This window comes from Arctopsyche grandis, chromosome 12 (assembly GCF_051622035.1).
Source record: "Arctopsyche grandis isolate Sample6627 chromosome 12, ASM5162203v2, whole genome shotgun sequence".
Lineage (NCBI taxonomy): Eukaryota > Metazoa > Arthropoda > Insecta > Trichoptera > Hydropsychidae > Arctopsyche > Arctopsyche grandis.
The window spans coordinates 2420376-2445897 of NC_135366.1; the positions used below are offsets into that span (position 1 = coordinate 2420376).

Below are 25522 nucleotides of genomic sequence, written 5' to 3' on the forward strand. Positions count from 1 at the left end.
AGATAAAATACCCTCCCTATCACAAAGAATAAGATATTAATGCTCCAGAAGTTTCATTTCATCCTCGCTGATTTGTTTGGTTTATATTAATAAAGGCACGCTCGAATAAAACACCTTATCCATCCCTCGGTTTGAAAATCATCCCTTAAAATCAAGCATCATAGTAAAGTTTCATCCCAATCATGCTAATTTGTATAATTTTATTATGGTGTTTATCTTAACGCTCGATTAAAACACCCTCCCCCCCCCCACCCCCTTCCCATCTCACAAAACCCTTATTATAAACCAAAACCACCCTAAATCAATCCTTCTAGTGGCTTCTAATCGACACACTCCAAAACCACTTACGATTGTCTCTTCTAGCTATCGCTTTCACCTCGCTTTGATCCGCTTCTTTTACAGCTTCCCGCGAACGTCGAGGGTTTCCCGTCGGATATTTATTCGAACGTGTCGGTATTTATTCAAGCTATTTCCGGCCTGTTTACTTGCTGAGTGGAGGACAAGGGATAGACGATTCTAGAGACACTGACGTCGTCTCTAATGACGTTTTTACAAACGGCAATATCATCGCTCCCGCGAATTATTAATAATATTTATGTACGTTTGTCGGATCAAAAACGACGCCACCTGTAAGCCGCAAAAGAAAAAGAAGAACGTCTTTGATATTTAAAGCGATTCGCTTAGCTTGAATATATTAAAAAAAAAAAATACATTGCAACCATTTCTTTGAATTTATTCTTAGCACCTATACATACAAATATAGAAATAATCAATAATTCAAAAAAAATATTGCTCAAATCTTAAGTACAATTCACGCCTCTAGACTAGAATACCCCCTTAATACATTTTATTTATCTAAAGCCTTTAATGGAAACCGGTTTTCGCTGTTTTTCTTAGAGTAACCTATAATCGAAGCACCTTAAGCAGTTACTTACATCCTTTGTTAATGGAATAAAGTTTTTCGGTATTCGCTGATGTTAAAAATGCCTGTTTCACGGTTAATCCGGTTTCGGTATAACCGGTGTTCTAAGTACAGAAGCACCTGAACTTATCTTACAATTCTACTGAAACACTAAGGAACAAAAAAAAATTAACGGAGTGGACACTATCCAATCATTACTGAATTTGACCCATTAAATTCAAATATGACAATGATTTCTGTTGGTTTCGCAATTTTTGCGCAGCAAAAAATGTGCAACTTTTTTACAGATTTTTGGCTTTCGCAGTCTGTAGCTCAAAATCTAGTATTGCTGTGCTAAAAATGAGTATTTAAATCAATAATCGGATGTTTTTCTATAGATTTTTTTTGCTTTTAAATGCTTATAATTAATAATCAAAGTCAAAAATATACTTTTTTCATACACACTTTTTTCCATAATAATATGAGCTTATTTTGCTAATTTTTCACATAACCACGATCAAAAGACTGGTTTTTTTATCTCAATATTTTTTTATCATCTAAACGTATTAATTCGAGCAGTAAATGATTTTAAATTGAGCTAAAATTGCGGTGTATTATGACCGCATGAATGAAGCAAGAGTAAGATGAAGAATGGACAGCTCATCACTCCTTCTCACTCGCTCACGCTCACTTAAGAACGATGAGCGCCCCAATTAGAACATTTCGGATTGTAATTAAAAATCATTTAAATACGTTCAGATATAATAAAAAAAAATTGATATTGGAAACCAATCCTTGTAAACGTAGTGAAATATAGAACTGGTCCAATAAATGCATGATAGTTCGAGAAAAAAAGGTATTAAATAAAATTCCTTTGAGGTATAAAATAAAATAAAATTATAAATATTTCAAAGCAATAAAAAATCACAATCAATATAAAAAACATCTGACTATTGATTTTATTACTCACTTTTGGGTCAAATTTAATAAATATTAATTAATCTCCGCCCCCGGTAAGTAAATATCGTGATTTTTTGTAACTCGGAATAATATAAGCGCCAAATATCCAAGTTCTTTTAACGAGTTGAAGTATTTGTTGTATGTATAAACTATAAACATATGTGTACATATCTGTGTATAATCTTCTTTGATTGCATATTACCAATTCCAGAAATCAAGCATTCCACCACGTTTTATAAATATTCTTTGACCTTATCAATGTGTTTTTGCTTTCTCAAATTACGTAAAATATATTTTACATACATTTGTATATTCCCGTCCAAAAAAAAAATGAATTTTATTCGTGGTTTTGTAAGAGCAAGAATTTGAGCACGATTTGAAATTCGATATATTTGACGCAACGTAAAGCTCTCGAATAACGTCTGGACTATGCCATCAACCTTCTTTCAAATTAAGAATACATATAAATATAAGGCTTTTTTTATAAAAAAATTAAGTAAGATCACCCAAAATATTTCAACAATAAACCCTTATCAGTCCCATTTTTAAAAATTTTGCCGTTTAATTTTTTTTTTTACAATTTAGTAAGACCTCACCCCCCCCTCCCCCTCTAGATACGATAATATATATTTAATATCTATCTATTTACGAAAATCACTATAATCTCCTTTTAATTGAATTTATTATTTTGAATTTGAATTTATTTGTTGCTTTTATTAAATTAAAAAACGGAAATTTTGATACATTTTACTTATAATAAATACATAAAAAATTAATGAATAAATAATAACATGCTAACCACTAGTCCAGTGGCATGGACTATTGTTTAGTATAATATGCTTTCGAGCAGAGTGATCATGGGTTTGAATCCCACTAGAGTCCTGCTGCTGTCAGAGTTTGCCTTTTTTCTGATTTTCATTGAAACAGTTCCTTTTTTTCTATTTCTTTTTCTAATCAAGTTATTCAGCGTCTTGAGGTTTGCCAATTTCCATAATAAAATTCTGCAAAAATTTATCCATATATGTACATATGTATGTCACTGTGGATGTTTGTATGAATTCGCATTGTATAAAATGCTTATGCATATTGATTTTATTTATCTGTATAAGTGCACTCGTCGCTTTGGAGCGATCTGTAAAGGTGAGTGTTCCTGTTCTAGAAATAAAATAAAATAAATTATGGGGGGCACTCTTTTATTTACAGCTCTGAATACAGGAAACAGTCCCGTGCAGCGTTTGGCAAAAGGGAATGAAATAATTAATAATGCAGATTAAAAGTGATAATCGCAACGCTTTTCCATCATTGGAAATCATTTCCAAATTATCATTACATCATCTGAAAATATTTTTTACCAGTTAAATAAATAAAAAAATGTATACCAATTATAACAGTAATCATTTAGCTTTACCGAATTTATGCAGATCTGCAATAAACTTTAATATTATATGTAGATACGTAAATTAGACTCGGTTTCCACGTTATGAATTATATTATTATATATATATATTACGTTTATTATTATTCGATGAATTTGCATATGGAAAATTCGAACGTTTACGTTTGAAATACATATACATATAATATGTATGTTTTTACACGAATGTGGAAAATCACAAAATCGGCATATTCGCCCGTTCATTTGTTTATTTTTATTGTTTCTTGCCGCGAATATGAAATGTAAACAACGCTTTGAATATCTATCTGGATGAAAAGCGAACTCTTGGGGTCACCGAAGGGTTTATAAGTATCGATCCCTTATGTACATAATCGGTGACTCGATTTCCCAAAGTCCAACGTCGTCAGAATCTCTTTCCGGGAAAACGGTCTATGTAATTTATGGCTCAATATTTTATAAGAAAACTTTCAATGGATTCTTTGGCTTTGGCTTAATTTTTTTTTCATTTCGGTAGTACACAATAAAAAAACACGAAATAAATTGTGAATGACGTCACACAATTAAGCCCGTATTTTCGACATAAATTTCTTTCTATTGAATTTTCGTTTTATACTACATATAGCCAGCAGTTTGGCTTAGTGGTAGCGTATATATTTAGCACCACTGAAGTCAAAGGATCGAGTCCTCGCCATCTGCTGGTTAGATTTGGGAGTTTTGTGACTCCAAATCGATCGTTTCTCTATCAGAGTTTGCCAATTTTATCTGATCATTGCTGAAACGGTTCCTGAAAATTGGTATTAGATCTATTCCTGTTGTCACAAAATCTGCCTGTGTATAATTTGTAATAATTATGCACAGTAATCTGAAATCTATAGATATCTCTATAGACATCTGTATAATTTCGTATTTATTATATGTATAAAAAAATTGTACATAAAAAAAATCTAAAAATAATCCATAGATGTCTCTATGATTATTATTTCTGATTAATTGTTATATGCTATATATTCTAATTGTATATGTATTACTGTTTTTCTGATTTCTGATTGTTTTTATATTCTGTATTTCTTTAACGTACACCCTTCGCATTGGAGCAAATATGTAATGACGAGTGTATATTGATTTAAAAAATAAAAAAAATAAAAAATAAAAAATATATATATAGTCGAGCCGATCTACCCGCGATGGCCAATCATATTTCGTTTCAGTTTCGCATTGCATTTTGGTCAAGAAATACAAATATTGAGTTTTTGTTTTGAAAGATTTACAAAAATAAAATTATAATACAAAATAAGTAAGTTGTTGATATTATTAATTAAGTGATTGTCAACGTCATATCATGGATTGTTCGGGCGTATAATTTGACTTTTATTTTTGTTTTAAGTTTTGAGTTCGTGTTCCGTGTTTTGAAATATTTAAATTAACAAAATTTTAATGTAAAATACGTAAGTTGTTGATATTATTAATTTATTTATGGAAATAGTTTATATTTTATATTAATAGAAATTTATATTTAGACGATAAAAATAATTGTCAACGTCATGTTATGGGCAGCAAAACTTACAGCAATATTATTAAAGACCTTGCATTGAATTATATTGTAATAATATTATATAGTTAAATAAGAAATATAATTAAATAAAAATAAAGAAATATTTTACGTCCTTACAATGTTAAAACACATTACACGAATGCGACAGCATCTTGCAATTACAGCCGGCATTACTCGTATTATTATTCAATTTAATATTTATAAACGCTATTGATATTGATAGTAAATAAGATTAAAATATAATTAAAATAATATACAAAAACATAGCGCAACTTTGTTTTCTATTTTTTTCTATTTAATCCAAAGAAACATTTTGACAACGTTTGGTAATTCGTGTAGACACTAAATACATTTTCAATGTTGCGAAAATATATATAAACTTTTTTAATATAGCACGATCGAACGACGCTCACTTTCATTAGTAAACTTTCGGCATGCTTTCAAATAAGCTATTTGATCCAAATATTATACATGTATAATAAAATAATACACATATTTTTTCAACTCCTCGTGCTCTGAAACTTCTAATTGTGTCTAGTCTATGTATTTACGACTTTTCGCATTAGTATGTAAATATAATACCCGTAATTCGCTTTTAAATCCCAACAACGTCTCCAGACAGTTCAAAACGGTAGACTTTTAATTAAATTTAAAAGTCAATACTGAAGCAAAGTATCATATAACCATAAATAAAAGTTGTATTCGATTTTTTTTATAACACACCTTAATTCTTTTTTTTCAGGAGGCGAGAATTCGAGGCGAAGCAGATGACTGGGAGATGAGTCCAAGTTGTATCCAATATGGAAGTCTCATTGGAGAAGGTGCTTTTGGACGAGTTTTCATAGCTCGTCTGGATATTCCCAAGCATCCTATTGTAGCTGTCAAGAAACTTAAAGGTTCACCTCTACAAATTACATCCCAAATGGCAAAACCTATATAGCTAACCTAAGCACAAATATCTGATTTATTTATTTTGAAAAATCAATAATACGGTGACTTGACAGGTAGCCCCAATACGTCACTGTGGTTAAAATACGACTTTTTACATACATGTATATCTTAGATATAAAACCGAAAGTGTCTGTAATTCGTTTCTGATTAGCTGTCGTCAAAGCCATTTCTGATTGGCTGTCGTCAAAGTCTTTTCTGATTGGCTGTCGTCAAAGTCGTTTCTGATTGGCTGAATTGGTCAAGGTCACGCTTGTGATTGGTCGGTCATTAAATAATGTTATTTTTTTTCGATTCAAATACATTTAATAAAAAAAAACAAAGATTTTTTTCATAGTTTTGATTTAATTTCCATTTACCGTATGAATCCGGGTAGCACCATGTAAAGCATGAATAAAAATAATATAAAATATATAAAGCATGTACAGAAATGATAGTTGGATTAATAGTCACATTGCGATCCCCCAAGAGACAATTTTTGCCATGAAAATCGCGAATACAGAATATTTGGCACTCGAGTTCTCGTTAGTATGATAGTTGTCGTTAGTATGATGGACTTTTCGACTGCCACATGTTCCGTTACAGAGATTTTACTGACTTTTGGGCGGACTCTTTGTGACCAATAATCACCGAACCGTTAAAGAGTCGAACAGCTTGCGAGAGGAGGGAGTTCATCAGCATGCTTGTTCTAGTCCTAATCGGCAACAACATCTCACGTTTTCGCAAAGCCCTACGATTTTCAGGGACCAAAACTGTAGCTTCTCCAGAATAGATGGATTGTGAATCTCTCCCCTGATAAAACAAGTCTCAAAAAGCTTACACTCACATTAATTAAATAATCATCACTTTCTGGGAAGTTTTAAAATAAATTTTCAAAATACCAAATCTCAAGACATATATAGAATCGTAAAATACAGAAATGTTTAAATTTTGAATGATAATTCATTTAAATCCGTGAATTAAAGGTACATATGTACGTAGGTATCCCTGACACAAATGAACGCTAAATTCTTCACATTTTGTCATTTCCATATTCCACCATTCTGAATATCGAAATTTGGTAGCTTGATTCGTACTCCGTTTATATCGCCATATATGCTATTATATTGCATATCATCATCATCATCAATTGCAGCCATTCACCATCTATTGAACACATTCGTCTTTGTTTTCAGCAACTCTCATCCACCTCACCTTACATTTTTTACTAATTTCATCCACGTATATTACTTGTATCCTTTCTGGCTCCTTTTTGCATTCTCTTGGGTACCATTCGAGCACTGCTCTTGTCAACTTTTAATCTGTTCTTCTATGTAGCTACGTGACCCGTTCATTGCCATATTGATCATACTTCTCAACCATATATTTCGCTTCCTGTCAATGTTACATACACATACGAATTACGAATTTATTCCCATTTCAGATCACGCCACTCTGGAAGAAGTGAGTGAATTCCTCGGTGAGATAAACATGCTCAAATTAGCCGGGAAACACCCACACGTCGTTAACCTAATCGGCTGTTGCACAATACGACAGCCTTATGGCGTAATTTTGGAATATGCAGAAAGGGGTGATCTGTTAGCGCACCTCAGGAAATTGAGAGATGTCTACCTGAGACGATCGAATTCTTCGGGGTAAAATTAGATCAATCGATCGAACACTTGTTTTCCCGAGGCTTTTCTGTGCTCATACAATGTTACATAACGTTTTCAGATTTTCCATTACGTCATCTTTGATACAGCCGTCTCGTAATCCTGAGAACAGGCCGTCCGTAGCCGAAAGTGAGTATCGTACATGTTATGTTTGGTTGTTTAAGTTTTCCAAAGTGTAATGAATCGTTTAGTACCGTAACTTGGTTAGGTCGCAAATTATTTATAATGTGTGGTAGTTGAAGCCTACAACAATAATGTTATTGTAGCACTATTCCTGGAAAGCATTATACTTCTGTCCTTTGTTGTTGCTGCGTATCAATAAATCATAGTTATGTTTGAACAATTAAACTCGAGGGGATAAATGTACTCACCTTATTTGATTAGATTTGATTGTATTAACATTTTCTCGTGTTTGGCGTATAGATATTGACGCTAAAGTTTCTAATCCGAATATTCGAATATATTCGGCCTATTTTGAACTATTCTTTATTCGAATATTTGAGCAATTATTCGTGAAATTTTTTAATGAAATTTTAATAAAATATTTTACAAATTTATAAGTTTTTTAACATAATGAAATGTGTAACGCAACAGTGTATTGTGTGAAAGACGTATTAGTCGTCGACTCGGAGTCATTTAATCGCCTCAGTGCAAGGGATTCGTGGAACTTGACATTGGGATTCCTCGCTTTATGCTGCGTACGGACCAAACCAACGACGATTTTGGTCCAACGTTTTAACCAGCAGGATAAAACCAGTAGCGTACAAAATATCGAAATAAAAATTTAATTTTAAAATTGAAATTAAATATCAAAATTAAAACTATTATTACTATATTAAAATGAAATTCAAATATTAAAATAAAATTATAATCAATATATTAAAATTAATATAAAATATTGAAAGTTAAAACAGAACATGCCCAATTTAAATAAATTTTCGAGATTGACCTAAAATTAGATCATCAACAATCACATACAGGTAATCCTCGACTTTTGTTTGTCGAAGATGTTTTGACTTACGAAGATACGCACTAAGATCGAAAAAAAAATCAAAGAATTATTATCTTTACTTCCCCGTAATGTGCAGTTACTGAGAATATCTCATGTATAAGTATGGGTGACCGAGCGATAGTCCCAATCCGGTACGTTGTCGGCTTATCAAACGAAATTTTTTTAGTCTTCAATTGTTTCTCTCGTCGAAATAAATCAATTAATTAAATCATTTCAGAGGTAAATTTTATCGGATAATGTCTTCAATTGTTTCTCTCGTCGAAATAAATCAAATAGTTAAATCCATCTCAGAGGTAAAATTTATCGGATAATGTGTGATTATTAATTTTATTTCGACGAAAGAAAAAAAAACCCTTTGGCAAATCACCGACAGTTTTTTTGTTTAATGTCTCATCGGCGGCGGAAACACATTAGTATATCGTGACGACTTTTAATAAGAAATAACAAGGTTTTTTTCGCTCGTAATCAGAGAAATTATAATATTTCTCTGGTTGTAATGCGTATCGTCGTAATTCAAAACATTGTTGTAATTCAAAACATCAACGATGATCTAATTTTAGCTCAATCTCGCTCATTAGCTTAATTTTGAAATTTAATTTCAATTTTTTAATTTAATTTTTATTTCGATATTTTGTACGCTACTGGTTTTAAAAGTTGGCCCAAAATCGTTGTTGGTTTGGTGCGTACGGACCATTAGAAATTGAACTTATGTATTTTAAGAAAGAGAAAACTTATTGCAGCGTTTATTTGCAACGGAAACGAAAATACAGTCCGAAGTGGGAACGCATTCTTTATGGATAAGCAGAAATATTTCGTTTAATTTATGTTGTTTTGAACTTCAGCTGTGTTTTGTTATCGATCCGGATGTTTTTTCTCAAATTAAATACATAAATTGATTGAACGAGCGTGCACGTTATAAAAGTACGTTTTTCAAATTCCAAGATAATTCCAAAAGGTTGAAAAAAGATTTCAAGTTACTTGGATAACTTTAAAAAACAAACCGAAGCTTTAGATATTCTTTTAAAAACTTTATTAACAATTAAGCCAACGTCAACTGCTACTGAAAGAGTGTTCTCTACAGCAGGAATAATAAAAACAAAATTAAGGTCGAGATTAAATTTTGAAACATTTAACGCATTATTTTTAAAATATGTATTTTTAAATTTAAAATAAAGTTTATGTATGACGATAAATTTACTTTTTCTTTTTAATGTATGTGGACCCCACTCATTTTAATTATTTTGAATTAATATATTCGAATTTTAATATTCGATATTCGAATAGTTGATGAAGTCGAATAATCGGAAACTCTAATTGACACATTTCAACTTCTTCGCTTGGTCATTTCATTAAAACTTGTTTTATTTTCAGCTGAATATACCCTTCTGGAGAGTGAGATAAATGGTCCCACAAAGCAAACGTCTCCAGGCTCCAACGAAAGCAACTCGGACACTCCACCGACACTCTTAACCAACATTTTCAGATTTGAATCAGTCAACGGATCAATGATGGATAGTTTCTTGTCGAATACTACTGGAGCATCGTTGGAGAGTGACGCTTTTGCAAGCAGTTTGGCTCTGGTCACTGGAATGCCTATGCAGGATACCCAAAGAGTCCTTAACGCTGTAGAACTGCACAGATTTGCTCTGCAAATCGCCAAGGGCATGGAACATCTAGAGAGAAAGGGGATAACTCACAGGTATGTTTCTTTAGAAGGTAATTCAGAAACTTAAGAGCTTTTCTTCTATATACATATGTACATATAGTACAGGTTTGAACAGGAATAATTAAACAATAAATATTTTGAATGTTATCCTTAAATTAATAGGTAAATATTCACCAGCTTTATACAACCAAATAACATAGTATAATAATATTACACAAAGCAAAGATAATGAGCTTGGTTAAACCCTTTCACTTTCCTTGATATAATCTCTGGAATTAAAACTAGAATCGAAGTCAAATACATTTTGAACAAAATAATTGTTCATAATCTGATTTCAACTAAAATGGAATTAAATCTATTCATATTTGAGTTCTAACCTAAAATAGTCTTAAATTTATTGGTACATATGTACATATGTACAAGCTCAATAAGCCTTTAGCCAACAGATATGTTTATGATTGTTTTCTTAAATAAAACACATCTGTCGTATAAATATTAAAAATCTTAAATCATATTTGAACAAAATCTGACAACCGGAAGTAGAACTTTTGTCTTGTGCAAGTTTCCATACATTGGCGCTCAATTTGTATCGAAAATGCCGTCATTGCTAAAAGTATTTCATAATGCTGCCGGTATGTTTGAATGCATCTGTACGGTTCAATGTCGAATTTTGTTTTGTGACTTTCTTATATTCATCAAATAGATAAACTCATAGGTTGGTCACATCCGAATTTTTGTTTTTTGTTGCTCAGTATAATAACACTGTTCGACAAATGACGACTTTTTTTTTGGTTCAGAGAAAAGATGTGACTTTTTTTATAGATTTATGTCCAGTAAATATGAATCTGGTAATAAAAAATATTAATTAGCTCGAGATTCGGAGATATGTGTTTTTTAAATCGCGCGATTTTCTATATCTTGGTGTTGTTCGGTCGATGTCTCAAAATCTGTCAATTTTCTGTTCAAAATGAATATTGGAATCTATAGTCAGGTATTTTATCTTTCATTTGTAGTACTTTTCAGCTTTCAAATCTCTCTAAGTAGTCGTCCAGTTCAAATCAAAAGTCAAAAGTACGTATTTTCACTTGGGATTTTTTTCCACTGTTAATACTATTTTATATTGATTATTTTCTATTGAAAAATGTTTATTGAGATAGTGTTCTGGTCACACTATTTTTTATTTTCGTTTAAAAGTGTTAATTGGAAGTGTGCTGAATTTTAAATCGGTAAAATTTCCAACTAAAAACTCGTACTATTATTTACACGAATCTGAATTGAATTAATAGGGATATTGAGACATCGACCGAACAACACCAAGATATAGAAAAATCGCGTGATTTCAAAAACACATATGTATATCTCCGAATCTCGAGCCAATCAACATTTTTTATTACCAGATTCGTATTCACTGGGCATAGATCTATAAGAAGAGTCATATCTCGTCCCTGAACCAAAAAAAAGTCGCCATTTGTCGAACAGTGTAATCAATCATCCGAGGATCAAAATTACCGTCAACATAATCTTCGGATCATCCGTTCGTTACTTATAGAACACGTATACTTATATTACTGTAAGTATAATAATTCGAATACCAAACATTCCGCCCTTTATATTAAACTGGAGAGTTATGAAACAATTTCATATTGAGTATATGTGTATATGATTGTAGGGACTTGGCAGCCAGGAATGTGTTGATTGATGGCGATGGCAACCTAAAAATATCCGATCTGGGTCTTTCAAAAGCTGGAATTTACGTCACGAGCAACAGAAGGAAAGTACCTTTGAGATGGTTGGCCATCGAAGCCATCCGGAACAGTTACTACTCGAACAAGAGCGACGTGTGGTCTTACGCCGTGCTCCTGTGGGAGATTGGCACTTTGGGTAAATAAAACATTAAAAAATAAAAACAGTAGTTTATTTGTAGGTTTGAATTTTTATGTAAATATGTATTAAGGAAGTTTGCCGACGGGTCTGTGTGTGAAGAAAGTGTGTGTTGTTTACTCGAAACACACCCGGTTCAGTCGCTTTCTTCTCTCGTTTAATAAATATGTGCCAGATGGAGTTTACTGAAATGTAATGGCAGTCTGTGTTGTTTGTAATCTTCAGAGGAAAATTTATTGAGGTTCGATGTACTGTGTTTGATTTTTGAAATGTTTATATTTTCAATTGGTATTCTTATGTGTTGTCAATCCGATCCTATGGTGTGAGACTTACGAGAACCGAGCACGCTGTCGCATTCGTGCAATGTGTTTTTGCATTGTAACATTGTGGGGACGTAAAATTATTTATTTATTTTTATTAAATTACTAGCTGAACCCGGCATGCGTTGCAATGGCACAATAAGGGCGCGATCACACAGCGAGGGAGCGGTATGCTGTACGCGGGATTTTTTTTTTTAGATAGTTTTAAACACACACAAAAAATAGGGTCATACCCGGTATGATACGCCGGATCTTGCGACCTTGATACGCCCCCCCGACGAATAATATCAAATATTATTGGAATAAAGTATAATCTAGAAGTCCAGTTTTCGACCACTTTTTCAAGCATCTGGGGCCGTATATCAGCAATAACGCGGCGAAAGCTTCCAAGTCATCCATCGCCTCTGTTTTATGGGCGCAGACTAGCAACTTCACTTATCCTAGAACTTTAACCAGCAGAATAGACTAGTGTTTAGCTATTGGTTAGCATATACTCGTACATAATACTTTGAACAAAGTGGTTACGTGTTCAGTATAAATGGATAAGTGAGAGTTAAATATATTAATAAAAAAAATAAAATTAAAAATCCTAGTAGATCTTTGAATGAGAAATATGGATTAAAGGGAATTTTGTCAATATTTATTTTAATTCTAATTGGATTAGTTGATCCAAGTCCCACAAGTTTCTGCTGGCCAGACCTTGGATTTTTGACTCCAGGTCGATCGTTTCCTATCAGAGTTTGCCAATTCATCTGATTTTCATTGAAACGGTTCTAACAAATTGTCAACCTTACCCATTTTCTGGCAAATCTCAAGTCTCGAATTTCGTTATATTGTATAAAATACTGCAAATTTACAAATTTGACCATAGATATCGCTGTGGATGCTAATTGATATGTATCTACTTTTGTATAATACTAATAATATCAAATGTACAATGATTCTGGCCAGGAAAGCGCATTGGGTTAGGCCTTCCGGGTATAAATTAATTAAAAATAAATATCCCTACAGAAGTGCTTCAGAAGAAGATCAAAAAGTGCCAAATCATACGATCTTTGAGGCCAAATCGTTATTTCAAGCGTTGTTCTGACATAAATCTATTTATGATAAAATAGCAAACTAAACTCAGTACAAATCGGCTGTCAAATGTCAAATTGGTTGTCGTTACAAAAAGTTATGTCAATTTAAAAAACAAACATCTAAAAAAAACATTTGAAATATAAACTCTACTCGCATATTGTTTATGAATGAATCTGTAAGATTGAACTATTTAGAAAGGTAAAACGTACGTTAAAAACTACATATCTTAATTTTTACATACCTCATTTACGTTTCACTTACGATTACAATTCAGTAAAAAGTTTGCCTCTTATCCGATCGTTTTCATACTTTGCCATATTGCTCATTTTGGTCATCAATATAAGTAAACTAGTGAATAGCCCGATGAAATATCATCACATGGGTATAAAATTATTATATACTCGTATAAAACTTAAAAAAAAAATCCGGAACCGGAACCGTTATTTTCGTAGACTCTCATAGATAGTTTTCAATTCTTTATTTGTAATAATTTTCAATTCTCAAAGTTAACGTTAACAAAATGTTAATTAAAGTTAACAAAATGTAATATTTTCCGATTATACACAAACGGTCATTGACCTCGTAACGTTGAATATTATTATTACACATAACAAATTACGTGCATATACATATGATGTGTATTTACAACACATTTTCTGGGCGAGGATATGGCGTGCAGCGCGGGCTCGTGAGAACATTTCGTTTGGATCGGAGGGTCCGAGGTTCGATTCCCAGCGCCCGCGGTGAATGAAATCAATTTTTTTCTCGAATATCGTCAAAATATAAATAATTTTAATTTTAATTTAAATTTAATTAAGAATAAATCTTTAAAAAAATGGTTCAAAACCTCGCTAAATGAAATTATTAAAATTACGTTTTTTTATATGGCGAGAAGGAATATTTCAATTAATGTTTAAAAAAAAAAAGCGAAATGAAGAATTGGATTTGACGTGATGTTCGTGACCATTAGCTCAATTTAGACCTATATTCAGGCTATTTGGGGTGATCGGTTCGAGTCGCGACAAAGTCGTCTCGTCGAAAAATGAATTTATCGATTCATTCAATATGTTCGGCGAGAGTTAGGACACACACACACACACAGATTACCGTCTTTATATACATATATGATGGAGCCTCCGCTATTACGATAGAGATAAAATATTGTATAAGAAGCATTTCAGACATTAATTTTATACATAGATGGCGGTAGTAAAAAAAAATATTTATGTTTTTATTCAAAATAATATTTTTATTATAATGAATCATCTTAATTATGTCAATATTTACTTATACATTTGCTTTTAATTTAGAAAGGAAATTGTGAAACTAATGAGTTGATTACTTTAAGGTGGATTTCCTTACCCGAATTTGAGCGATCATCAAATCCTACCATACCTTTCCGAAGGTAAACGACTGGACAAGCCAATAATAGTATCCCATGAATTATACTCCACCATGATAAGATGCTGGACGGAGAACCCTGACCAGAGGCCTACTTTTGGCGAGCTGGTGACGCTCTTGAACGCAGACGAGTCCAAGAACAAAGCCTACGTAGACATTGCATCGCTGAAAATGAACGTTTCGTTCCCACCGACCGAGGAAAACAAGGCTTTCGATAGCAAATGAGTCTTCAGCTTTAATTGTAAACGTTACATGATCATATCATGAATAAAACACAAGGATGAGTGAACTGTGAATATAAATAATGTGTACTTAAGTTGAAACAAAACCACGACCAATCAAAAATGGTAGTTTTGAAAGGAAAACATTTATAATTTAAAACAACTATTTATATAAAAAGATGGACCAAATAGGTCGTTTACATATCAAATATAAAAAAAAAACTTTCATATATTATTGATAAAATAGACAATGAAAACGATCATTGATATCGTCTCGGCGTGTATATTTTTGAGGCCGTTGCTGATTTTTGAGCCGGCTTTGTATATAAAATATTATGTATTTCAATGTGTCTTATACTGTGTATGACGAGTTCAATTACATTAAGGATATGTATTAGTTTATTTAAAGACTGACAAACTTAGTGAAATTAAGTCGAAACATAACTGAACCGAAATGGAACGAAATAAATGTGATATATATGTATATTATATTAAATTATATTAAATATTTCAAAACAGAACAATATTTTGATATGGTTAATTTGCAGCATGAACACTAATTTGTGTGGAAATTGTACAACAACGTTTCCTATTTACAGTATTAGTTTTTAATTCACAAAAAAACATGAGAAGAAGCTTTAATTCAATATAAAAATAAAGAGACTCGAGAAAATATCCAGATGAAAAAACTATAATCACAATCGGGTATGAAAATTTGTACATATTATATTTAATTTGCTCGAAATGTGATTATAACGAGTCAAATATGCATTGTATGAATGTTCTTTTTTGTATAAAAAAATAAATAAATATACGTATTATATTTTTAAGCGAAATATACATACATACATGTAGTGTAATTCAATACAAAATTCACAAATATTATATCTACATACATTGGAGGTTATATTATAGCTAATAAAAAATTGTATGCACATACATATGTATATAGAAAACATTGTTTAACCGAATGCTAAACATTTGATTCTATGATAACATTATGTGCTGTTTAACATGCTATGTATGCTTATGTTAAATACTACAATATGCATTCTTTAAATAATCCCATAATTGATTGATAATTGAAAAAGTATATGAATTCATAAAAATTTTGTACGAATTAGCTGCTTTTTTTTTCAAATTATTCATCATCAAATGTTTAACTTTAATCGAATATTCATATTTAACCAAAGTTACAGAAAAAACCATACGCATCAGATCGGTCTCCATGACGAACCAGAATGTTAAATTACAGAAAACACAAATATCGGAAGACAAAGATCGAAAATCGAAAGATCTTAAGTCGAAAGATCAAAAAAAAAAGGGTGCATGGTAAACGGTATATACTCACGTACATACTCATTTAATTTGCGCGAGCAGGATACAACAGGAACAAGAGGAACAGGCTTTTCCTCCCGTATTAATGTGCGCGCGCAGAATTTTATGAGCTGTGATGTTATACCGGCAATGCCAATTTTCCCAAGGATACTAGATATATTTATAATACAGCCTTGAGATACTTTAGCTTCCACCATAGCTTTGGCTGTGGCTTGCATCATTAAAAATGTACCCTGAAAGCAATGAAATGAGTGCACATAGTTTCAGAGCAATTATTATACATATAGGTTGTGGCTATTTGCAGGTACTATATATGCGAATTATTGGCTATTTGCAGGTGCTATATCTGCGAATTATTGGCTATTTGCAGGTACTATATCTGCGACAGGCGCAAAGCCTTCTGCGCATGCGCGTGAACTTATAATCCGATTATAATTTCTTAAATCTAATGTTTGCTAGACTTGTTTAATCAATCGTTCATTATACATGAGGCAAATAAATTTCGCACGTTATTATAATAGATTTATATCATTTAGCTAGTTCGTGGCTTTTACTTGTATGCAGTTATTATACGTTGTATATGTTAATAATTTTCTAACAATTAATATTATTAACTAATTTGGATTATATTTTTTACTCTACGTAACTTTACGAGTTCGAACTAAATTCTAAGAGGTTTAAAACAATATTTTAATAGTAAACACGCTGACAGTGACAGTTCACGCGCATGCGCAGAAGGCTTTGCACCTGTCGCAAATATAGTACCTGCAAATAGCCAAAACCATTATTATACATAAATAGAAATCCGACTAAAAGATTGATTGTAAGTGGTTGATTTGCCTGCTTTGACACCAATAGAATTAATCTAGAATTTAGGCTCACGTTTATTAACGCCGTTCACTTACGTTTTTCATAGACAAATTGGAAAAATATATTAAAATCAAAGATAAGGAATACCTTCAAGTTCACATTTATAACATAATCGAATTCCAATTCAGACATTTCTAACAACATATTATCTCGGGCTATGCCACCAGAATTGACAACTATTGTCGGGGGACGTTTGTATTTTTTCAAAATTTGCTCCAAAGCATTGTTGATGGACTGTGCTTCTGCCACATCCATAAAGACAAAGGAATGGTCTGAAAAATATATTCACCAGTAAGTGAAATCGTAAGTGAAAGAGTAAGATCTACATATACTTGTTGAAAAAACCTAAATCTCTCGAAGAAGGGGATGTAAAATTTTGATGGTCTCTTCAGCAGCTGATAGATTCTTATCAGCGGCAATGACGGTGGCTCCTTCTCGGGATAAAATTTGACAAGTGGATCTACCGATTCCTGAACCGGCTCCTGGAATTTATCAATTAAGCAATGAAATAATTGACACTATAAAATATAAGAGTGATATGTTTTAGTAAAATTTAAATATTCCCAAAAAGGATACATCACCAGTAACTATGGCCAATTTTCCAGCCAGAATTCCGTTTAATGAAACTCGTAAGAACTTCTCGTGAGTTAAATGGGTCCTATGATAAGACTGCGACCAGGGCTGTGGGGTTGGAGTCGGAGTCGCAGAGTCATAGCATTTCAAACGGACACTAAGTTGGAATCAGAGTCGTAAAAAATCAACTAACTCTAGCTCCTTTTTATTTTATTATCTAATCTATAATTTGGAAAGAGACTTTGTATGTATGTATGTATCCTTGGTCGTCGTCGTCGTCTTCGTCGTCCGTAGATCGGTGACGTCATCGAACACGTGATTCGATTTTTTTTTTTTTTCGATCCATGGGCGCCGATTTTTTTTTTCGTTTCAATGGATTCACCCCCGCGGGGGCGCAAGGCGAGTAGCTTCATGGGGCCCCGCCAGGGGCGCCACAAGGGGCGCAGCCCCGAAGGGGGCCCGGGGGGCGCAGCCCCGTGGGGCCCCAGCCTCATGGGGCGCAGCCCCATGGGGCTCAAAAGGGGGCGCCACAAGGGGCGCAGCCCCGTGGGGCCCCGAAGGGGGCCCGGGAGGCCCAGCCTCATGGGGCGCAGCCCCATGGGGCTCAAAAGGGGGCGCCACAAGGGGCACAGCCCCGTGGGGCCCCAGCCTCATGGGGCGCAGCCCCATGGGGCTCAAAAGGGGGCGCCACAAGGGGCGCAGCCCCGTGGGGCCCCGAAGGGGGCCCGGGGGGCCCAGCCTCATGGGGCGTAGCCCCATGGGGCTCAAAAGGGGGCGCCACAAGGGGCGCAGCCCCGTGGGGCCCCGAAGGGGGCCCGGGGGGCCCAGCCTCATGGGGCGTAGCCCCATGGGGCTCAAAAGGGGGCGCCACAAGGGGCGCAGCCCCGTGGGGCCCCGAAGGGGGCCCGGGGGGCCCAGCCTCATGGGGCGCAAGCCCTAATAGGCATTAACTAAGGGGGGCGAAGCCCTAGACGACAATTAATCATGGGGGCGCGGAGGGGCGAAGCCCTAAAAGGCAACTGATCATGGGGGCGAAGCCTTAGACGGCATTTAATCATGGGGGCGCGGAGGGGCGAAGCCCTAAAAGGCATTAACTAAGGGGGGCGAAGCCCTAAACGGCAATTAATCTTGGGGGCGCGGGGGGCGAAGCCCTAAAAGGCAACTGATCATGGGGGCGAAGCCCTAGACGGCATTTAACCATGGGGGCGCGGAGGGGCGAAGCCCTAAAAGGCATTAACTAAGGGGGGCGAAGCCCTAAACGGCAATTAATCTTGGGGTCGCGGGGGGCGAAGCCCTAAAAGGCATTAACTAAGGGGGGCGAAGCCCTAGACGGCATTTAATCATGGGGGTGCGGAGGGGCGAAGCCCTAAAAGGCATTAACTAAGGGGGGCGAAGCCCTAAACGGCAATTAATCTTGGGGGCGTGGGGGGCGAAGCCCTAAAAGGCAACTGATCATGGGGGCGAAGCCTTGGACGGCATTTAATCATGGGGACGTGGAGGGGCGAAGCCCCAAAAGGCATTAGTTAAGGGGGGCGAAGCCCTAGACGGCAATTAACCATGGGGAAGTGGAGGGGCGAAGCCCTTATCGGCAACTGATCATGGGGGCGAAGCCCTAGACGGCATTTAATCATGGGGGCGCGGAGGGGCGAAGCCCTAAAAGGCATTAACTAAGGGGGGCGAAGCCCTAAACGGCAATTAATCTTGGGGGCGCGGGGGGCGAAGCCCTAAAAGGCAACTGATCATGGGGGCGAAGCCCTAGACGGCATTTAACCATGGGGGCGCGGAGGGGCGAAGCCCTAAAAGGCATTAACTAAGGGGGGCGAAGCCCTAAACGGCAATTAATCTTGGGGGCGCGGGGGGCGAAGCCCTAAAAGGCATTAACTAAGGGGGGCGAAGCCCTAAACGGCAATTAACCTTTGGGGCGCGGGGGGCGAAGCCCTAAAAGGCATTAACTTAGGGGGGCGAAGCCCTAGACGGCTTTTAATCATGGGGGCGCGGAGGGGCGAAGCCCTAAAAGGCAACTGATCATGGGGGCGAAGCCTTAGACGGCATTTAATCATGGGGGCGCGGAGGGGCGAAGCCCTAAAAGGCAACTGATCATGGGGGCGAAGCCTTAGACGGCATTTAATCATGGGGGCGCGGGGGGCGAAGCCCTAAAAGGCATTAACTAAGGGGGGCGAAGCCCTAGACGGCATTTAATCATGGGGGTGCGGAGGGGCGAAGCCCTAAAAGGCATTAACTAAGGGGGGCGAAGCCCTAAACGGCAATTAATCTTTGGGGCGCGGGGGGCGAAGCCCTAAAAGGCATTAACTTAGGGGGGCGAAGCCCTAGACGGCTTTTAATCATGGGGGCGAAGCCCTAAAAGGCAACTGATCATGGGGGCGAAGCCCTAAGCGGCAATTGCTCATGGGGCGTGGAGGGGCGAAGCCCTAGAAGGCAAAGGCTCAGGGGGGCGCCGAGGGCGAAGCCCTAGAAGGCAAAAAAAAATTTTGATTTTTTTTTTTGATTTTTTAAAAATTTTTTTTTGATTTTTTTTTTATTTTTTTTTTATTTTTTTTTTTGATTTTTTTTTTATTTTTTTTTTATTTTTTTTTTTTATTTTTTTTTTATTTTTTTTTTATTTTTTTTTTTAAATTTTTAAATTTTTTTTTTATTTTTTTTTTTTTTTAATTAAATTAGCTTAGTCATGTTTAAGCGGTTTATATTATAAACACTGAGCGAAGCCGGGTAATACAGCTAGTACTATATATAAAAACGGACTGTCGCTAAATATATTTGTATATTTGTATATTTGTATATTTGTATGTGACGGACGATCAACCATCAACCAGTATGGGGAACAAAATTTTTTTTTTTCATATTTTTCATTTTTTTCATATTTTTCATTTTTTTCATTTTTTCAGTTTTTTCATTTTTTTCATTTTTTCAGTTTTTTCATTTTTTTCAGTTTTTCAGTTTTTTCATTTTTTTCATTTTTTTCATTTTTTTCATTTTTTCAGTTTTTTCATTTTTTCAGTTTTTTCATTTTTTTTATTTTTTCAGTTTTTTCATTTTTTTCATTTTTTTCATTTTTTTCATTTTTTCAGTTTTTTCATTTTTTTCATTTTTTCAGTTTTTTCATTTTTTTCATTTTTTCAGTTTTTTCATTTTTTTCATTTTTTCAGTTTTTTCATTTTTTTCATTTTTTCAGTTTTTTCATTTTTTTCATTTTTGCATCGGGGCGCTGGGGGCGAAGCCCTCGGGATGCCGAAGGCATCGGGGGCGCTGGGGGCGAAGCCCCCAGGGTGCCGAAGGCATCCGGGGTGCTGGGGGCGCCGGAGGCGTCGGCGGCGCTGGGGGCGAAGCCCCCGGGGTGCCGAAGGCATCGGGGGCGCTGGGGGCGCCGGAGGCGTCGGCGGCGCTGGGGGCGAAGCCCCCGGGGTGCCGAAGGCATCGGGGCGCTGGGGGCGAAGCCCCCGGGGTGCCGAAGGCATCGGGGACGCTGGGGGCGAAGCCCCCGGGGTGCCGAAGGCATCGGGGGGGCTGGGGGCGCCGGAGGCGTCGGCGGCGCTGGGGGCGAAGCCCCCGGGGTGCCGAAGGCATCGGGGGTGCTGGGGGCGCCGGAGGCGTCGGCGGCGCTGGGGGCGAAGCCCCCGGGGTGCCGAAGGCGTCGGGGGCGAAGCCCCCGGGGTGCCGAAGGCGTCGGGGGCGAAGCCCCCGGGGTGCCGAAGGCGTCGGGGGCGAAGCCCCCGGGGTGCCGAAGGCGTCGGGGGCGAAGCCCCCGGGGTGCCGAAGGCGTCGGGGGCGCCGGAGGCGCCGGCGGCGCTGGGGCCGAAGGCCCCGGAGCGACGGAGGCATCGGGGGCAAAGGCGTCAGGAGGTCGGCGATGCACAAAACGTAGTTCGTAATTCGTAATCACTTCGTAATTCGTGCATCAATTTCTTTCCGAAACCAGTCGATTCAATATCTTTAACTTTATTTTTATTCGAGTTTCAATTCCTTTTCGAAACCACCCGTTGAAATCAACGGGTCCAACACTAGTCTAATCTATAATTTGGAAAGAGACTTTGTATGTATCCTTGGTCGTCGTCGTCGTCGTCGTCGTCCGTAGATCGGTGACGTCATCGAACACGTGATTCGATTTTTTTTTTTTCGATCCATGGGCGCCGATTTGTTTTTTTCGATTCAATGGATTCACCCCCGCGGGGGCGCAAGGCGAGTAGCTTCATGGGGTCCCGCCAGGGGCGCCACAAGGGGCGCAGCCCCGTGGGGCCCCAGCCTCATGGGGCGCAGCCCCATGGGGCTCAAAAGGGGGCGCCACAAGGGGCGCAGCCCCGTGGGGCCCAGCCTCATGGGGCGCAGCCCCATGGGGCTCAAAAGGGGGCGCCACGAGGGGCGCAGCCCCGTGGGGCCCCGGGGGGGCCCAGCCTCATGGGGCGCAGCCCCATGGGGCTCAAAAGGGGGCGCCACAAGGGGCGCAGCCCCGTGGGGCCCCGAAGGGGGCCCGGGGGGCCCAGCCTCATGGGGCGCAGCCCCATGGGGCTCAAAAGGGGGCGCCACAAGGGGCGCAGCCCCGTGGGGCCCCGAAGGGGGCCCGGGGGGCCCAGCCTCATGGGGCGCAGCCCCATGGGGCTCAAAAGGGGGCGCCACAAGGGACGCAGCCCCGTGGGGCTCAAAAGGGGGCGCCACAAGGGGCGCAGCCCCGTGGGGCCCCGAATGGGGGCCCGGGGGGCCCAGCCTCATGGGGCGCAGCCCCATGGGGCTCAAAAGGGGGCGCCACATGGGGCGCAGCCCCGTGGGGCCCCGAAGGGGGCCCGGGGGGCCCAGCCTCATGGGGCGCAAGCCCTAATAGGCATTAACTAAGGGGGGCGAAGCCCTAGACGGCAATTAATCATGGGGGCGCGGAGGGGCGAAGCCCTAAAAGGCAACTGATCATGGGGGCGAAGCCTTAGACGGCATTTAATCATGGGGGCGCGGAGGGGCGAAGCCCTAAAAGGCATTAACTAAGGGGGGCGAAGCCCTAAACGGCAATTAATCTTGGGGGCGCGGGGGGCGAAGCCCTAGACGGCATTTAATCATGGGGGTGCGGAGGGGCGAAGCCCTAAAAGGCATTAACTAAGGGGGGCGAAGCCCGAAACGGCAATTAATCTTGGGGGCGCGGGGGGGAAGCCCTAAAAGGCATTAACTAAGGGGGGCGAAGCCCTAGACGGCTTTGAATCATGGGGGCGCGGAGGGGCGAAGCCCTAAAAGGCAACTGATCATGGGGGCGAAGCCCTAGACGGCATTTAATCATGAGGACGTGGAGGGGCGAAGCCCTAGAAGGCAAAGGCTCAGGGGGGTGCCGAGGGCGAAGCCCTAGAAGGCAAAAAAAAAAATTTGATTTTTTTTTTGATTTTTTTAAATTTTTTTTTTGATTTTTTTTTTATTTTTTTTTGATTTTTTTTTTATTTATTTTTAATTTTTTTTTAAATTTTTTTTTTAAATTTTTAAATTTTTTTTTTTTTTTTAATTAAATTAGCTTAGTCATGTTTAAGCGGTTTATATTATAAACACTGAGCGAAGCCGGGTAATACAGCTAGTTTTCTTTAATTAATAGTATTAAGGCTCGTGTCAACTAGAGTCTCCTTTATTGAAGTAAATCAGCATGTGGACTAGTGATTAGCATATATGCTTTCGACCATAGTGGTCACGGGTTCAAATCCTACTGGTCGGTGCTGGCTAGACCTTGGTCTATGATTCCAGGTCAAAGTTTACCAATTTATCTGATTTTCATTGAAACGGCTCCAAACAAATTGGCAGCCTTTACCCATTTCTCACAATTTTCAAGGTTTCAGCATCTCGAATTTCACTGATTCGTATAAAAATGTTGCAAATTTGTCCATCAATGTCTTGCAAAATTTTCAGCATCTCGAAATTTGGCGATTTATATTGCTAAAAGGAGCCGCCGGTTAAGTGCAATAGGATTAGGCCGAGGCGCATCCCTGACACTGTGCGACCGTTATAATTGGTTTCGAGGATTATCTCCAGACTAAGTACAAGTAGGCTAAACAATGGTCACTGAATTGCCGTAGTAAGGGCACCCAGTCCCTTCTCAGAAGTGACAGCGATAGCGTGGATCTGAGTGTCGTGGGAATACATATCCGGGTACATGCCTAAACAATGGAGGAAGTAACCGGACGTCAAAGATGCCCTGAGCGACCTGTCCTTTATAAGGAAGTACTTAGACCACATCAAGACATTCTGGACGGAGCACTTCCAGTGTGTGTATCTCCTTAATCACCAATAAATGCTGTGAAATGACTTTGGCCTTTTACTTGGATCCTCCACCCACCTCTACGCAACAATATAAAAAAATGCTCCGAAAATCTAAGTTAATCAAAAGCGTTATTCTTTTAAAATTGTTCTCAAAATTTTATATCGGTTTTTGTAATTGATGAGGAAGGCGCATTGAGGTTTTCCTATTAGGCCTTCCTGGTATGTATGTAAAAATAAAATATGTTTAATGTCCACTAATTAATTAAAATTCAATAATTATGAAAATAAATAACATTATAAATAATATTGTTTTCTTTACATATGTATACCTACATATTCATTACCAATAATTCAATAGTTTTTTTACATTTTGAAAATCGCTATTGTTTTTATTATTAACAATTGACGTTGGCAATAAAAGTTGATCTAAAATCGGTCAAATTTGGAGTCGGTGTCAGATTCGAATCATAAGATAAAGTTGGAGTCGGAGTCATTAAATTTTGAACCGATTCGATTTGAACACTTGTTGACGTGTATCACAGCCCAGTAATACACGTCAACAAGTGTAGTTAAGCAAAAATGCATGAAATTAAAATTGCATGTTTATGTAGAATCTACATTGTAGATAATTCGAAAAATTCTGAAAATAAAACGATTCTTGGTCATAAAATTAATCTTAATTTAATATAAGTTTCTTCTTCGTACGGGTTTTTTAAAGACTTTGACAACAATTTGTATATATCGATGGCTTTGTGCACAGATATTGTATTTCCATTTTTTAATTTTAAGTTTGTTGATAGGACCGCCCACACTATCGGTGGGAAAACATAAGAATATACATAAGTATAGCATTGACAGTCCAAACGATCGCCAAACCAACACATCTTTGATAATAAGTATGCGAGACGACACTCGTTAACATTTCTAAAGAAATACACATATATTAAGTCACAATGCCTTTTGCATAGGGTGACCATACGTTCCGTTTTGGCCGGGACAGTCCCGTTTTTTACGTACTTTGCGTTCGGCCCACCATTATCCAAAATTTGTTTGATTTGTATCGTTTTCTTCTTGTTTTTCCAAATCAATTTGTATCCCTAAAGCTAATATTATTATATACAATATATTCATTTCAAAGCAATTTTTAAATATTTTGTGACATGATTCATTTTACACGTTTCTGAAAAAATATCGCTTTGGGCTATTACTTTTATCATATGTAATTATTTTTGAATGACTGTAAAATACAATATTATATTGTATTAAATTTTTATCTTGTTTTATTTTCTTCTTTTAAAGTAGGGCTGTGGAGTCGGAGTCGTAAAAAATTAACCGACTCTGACTGCTTTTTACAAACCTCCTTTACGTGTCACACGATTGTATTTCAGAGGACAATTTACCTCTTATCCGATCGTTTTCATACTTTGCCATATTGCTCATTTTGGTCATCAATATATGTAAGTAAATTGATCTTCTGCCATTACGATAGAGATAAAATATCGTTTAAGAAGCGTTTC

General features: G+C 37.4%; 2 protein-coding genes across 2 annotated transcripts in view; one reads left to right on the forward strand and one right to left on the reverse strand.

The window, feature by feature from the left end:
* The window catches only part of LOC143920195 (uncharacterized), a 174919-nt gene extending 158811 nt beyond the window's left edge, over positions 1 to 16108 (forward strand). The window contains exons 11-16 of the mRNA XM_077442934.1: positions 5552 to 5705; positions 7181 to 7391; positions 7471 to 7538; positions 9793 to 10120; positions 11757 to 11968; positions 14717 to 16108. Of these exons, the coding sequence (XP_077299060.1) occupies positions 5552 to 5705; positions 7181 to 7391; positions 7471 to 7538; positions 9793 to 10120; positions 11757 to 11968; positions 14717 to 14994 (1251 nt within the window). The 3' untranslated portion in view covers positions 14995 to 16108. The remainder of the gene's footprint in view (positions 1 to 5551; positions 5706 to 7180; positions 7392 to 7470; positions 7539 to 9792; positions 10121 to 11756; positions 11969 to 14716) is intronic.
* On the reverse strand, positions 15018 to 25174 carry LOC143920152 (D-threitol dehydrogenase-like). Its single transcript, XM_077442870.1, is given in 7 exon segments — positions 15018 to 15058; positions 16453 to 16561; positions 17286 to 17680; positions 17780 to 17928; positions 24711 to 24929; positions 25023 to 25102; positions 25166 to 25174. Coding segments are annotated over 7 exon segments (1002 nt in total).
* Positions 25175 to 25522: the final 348 nt, after the last annotated feature.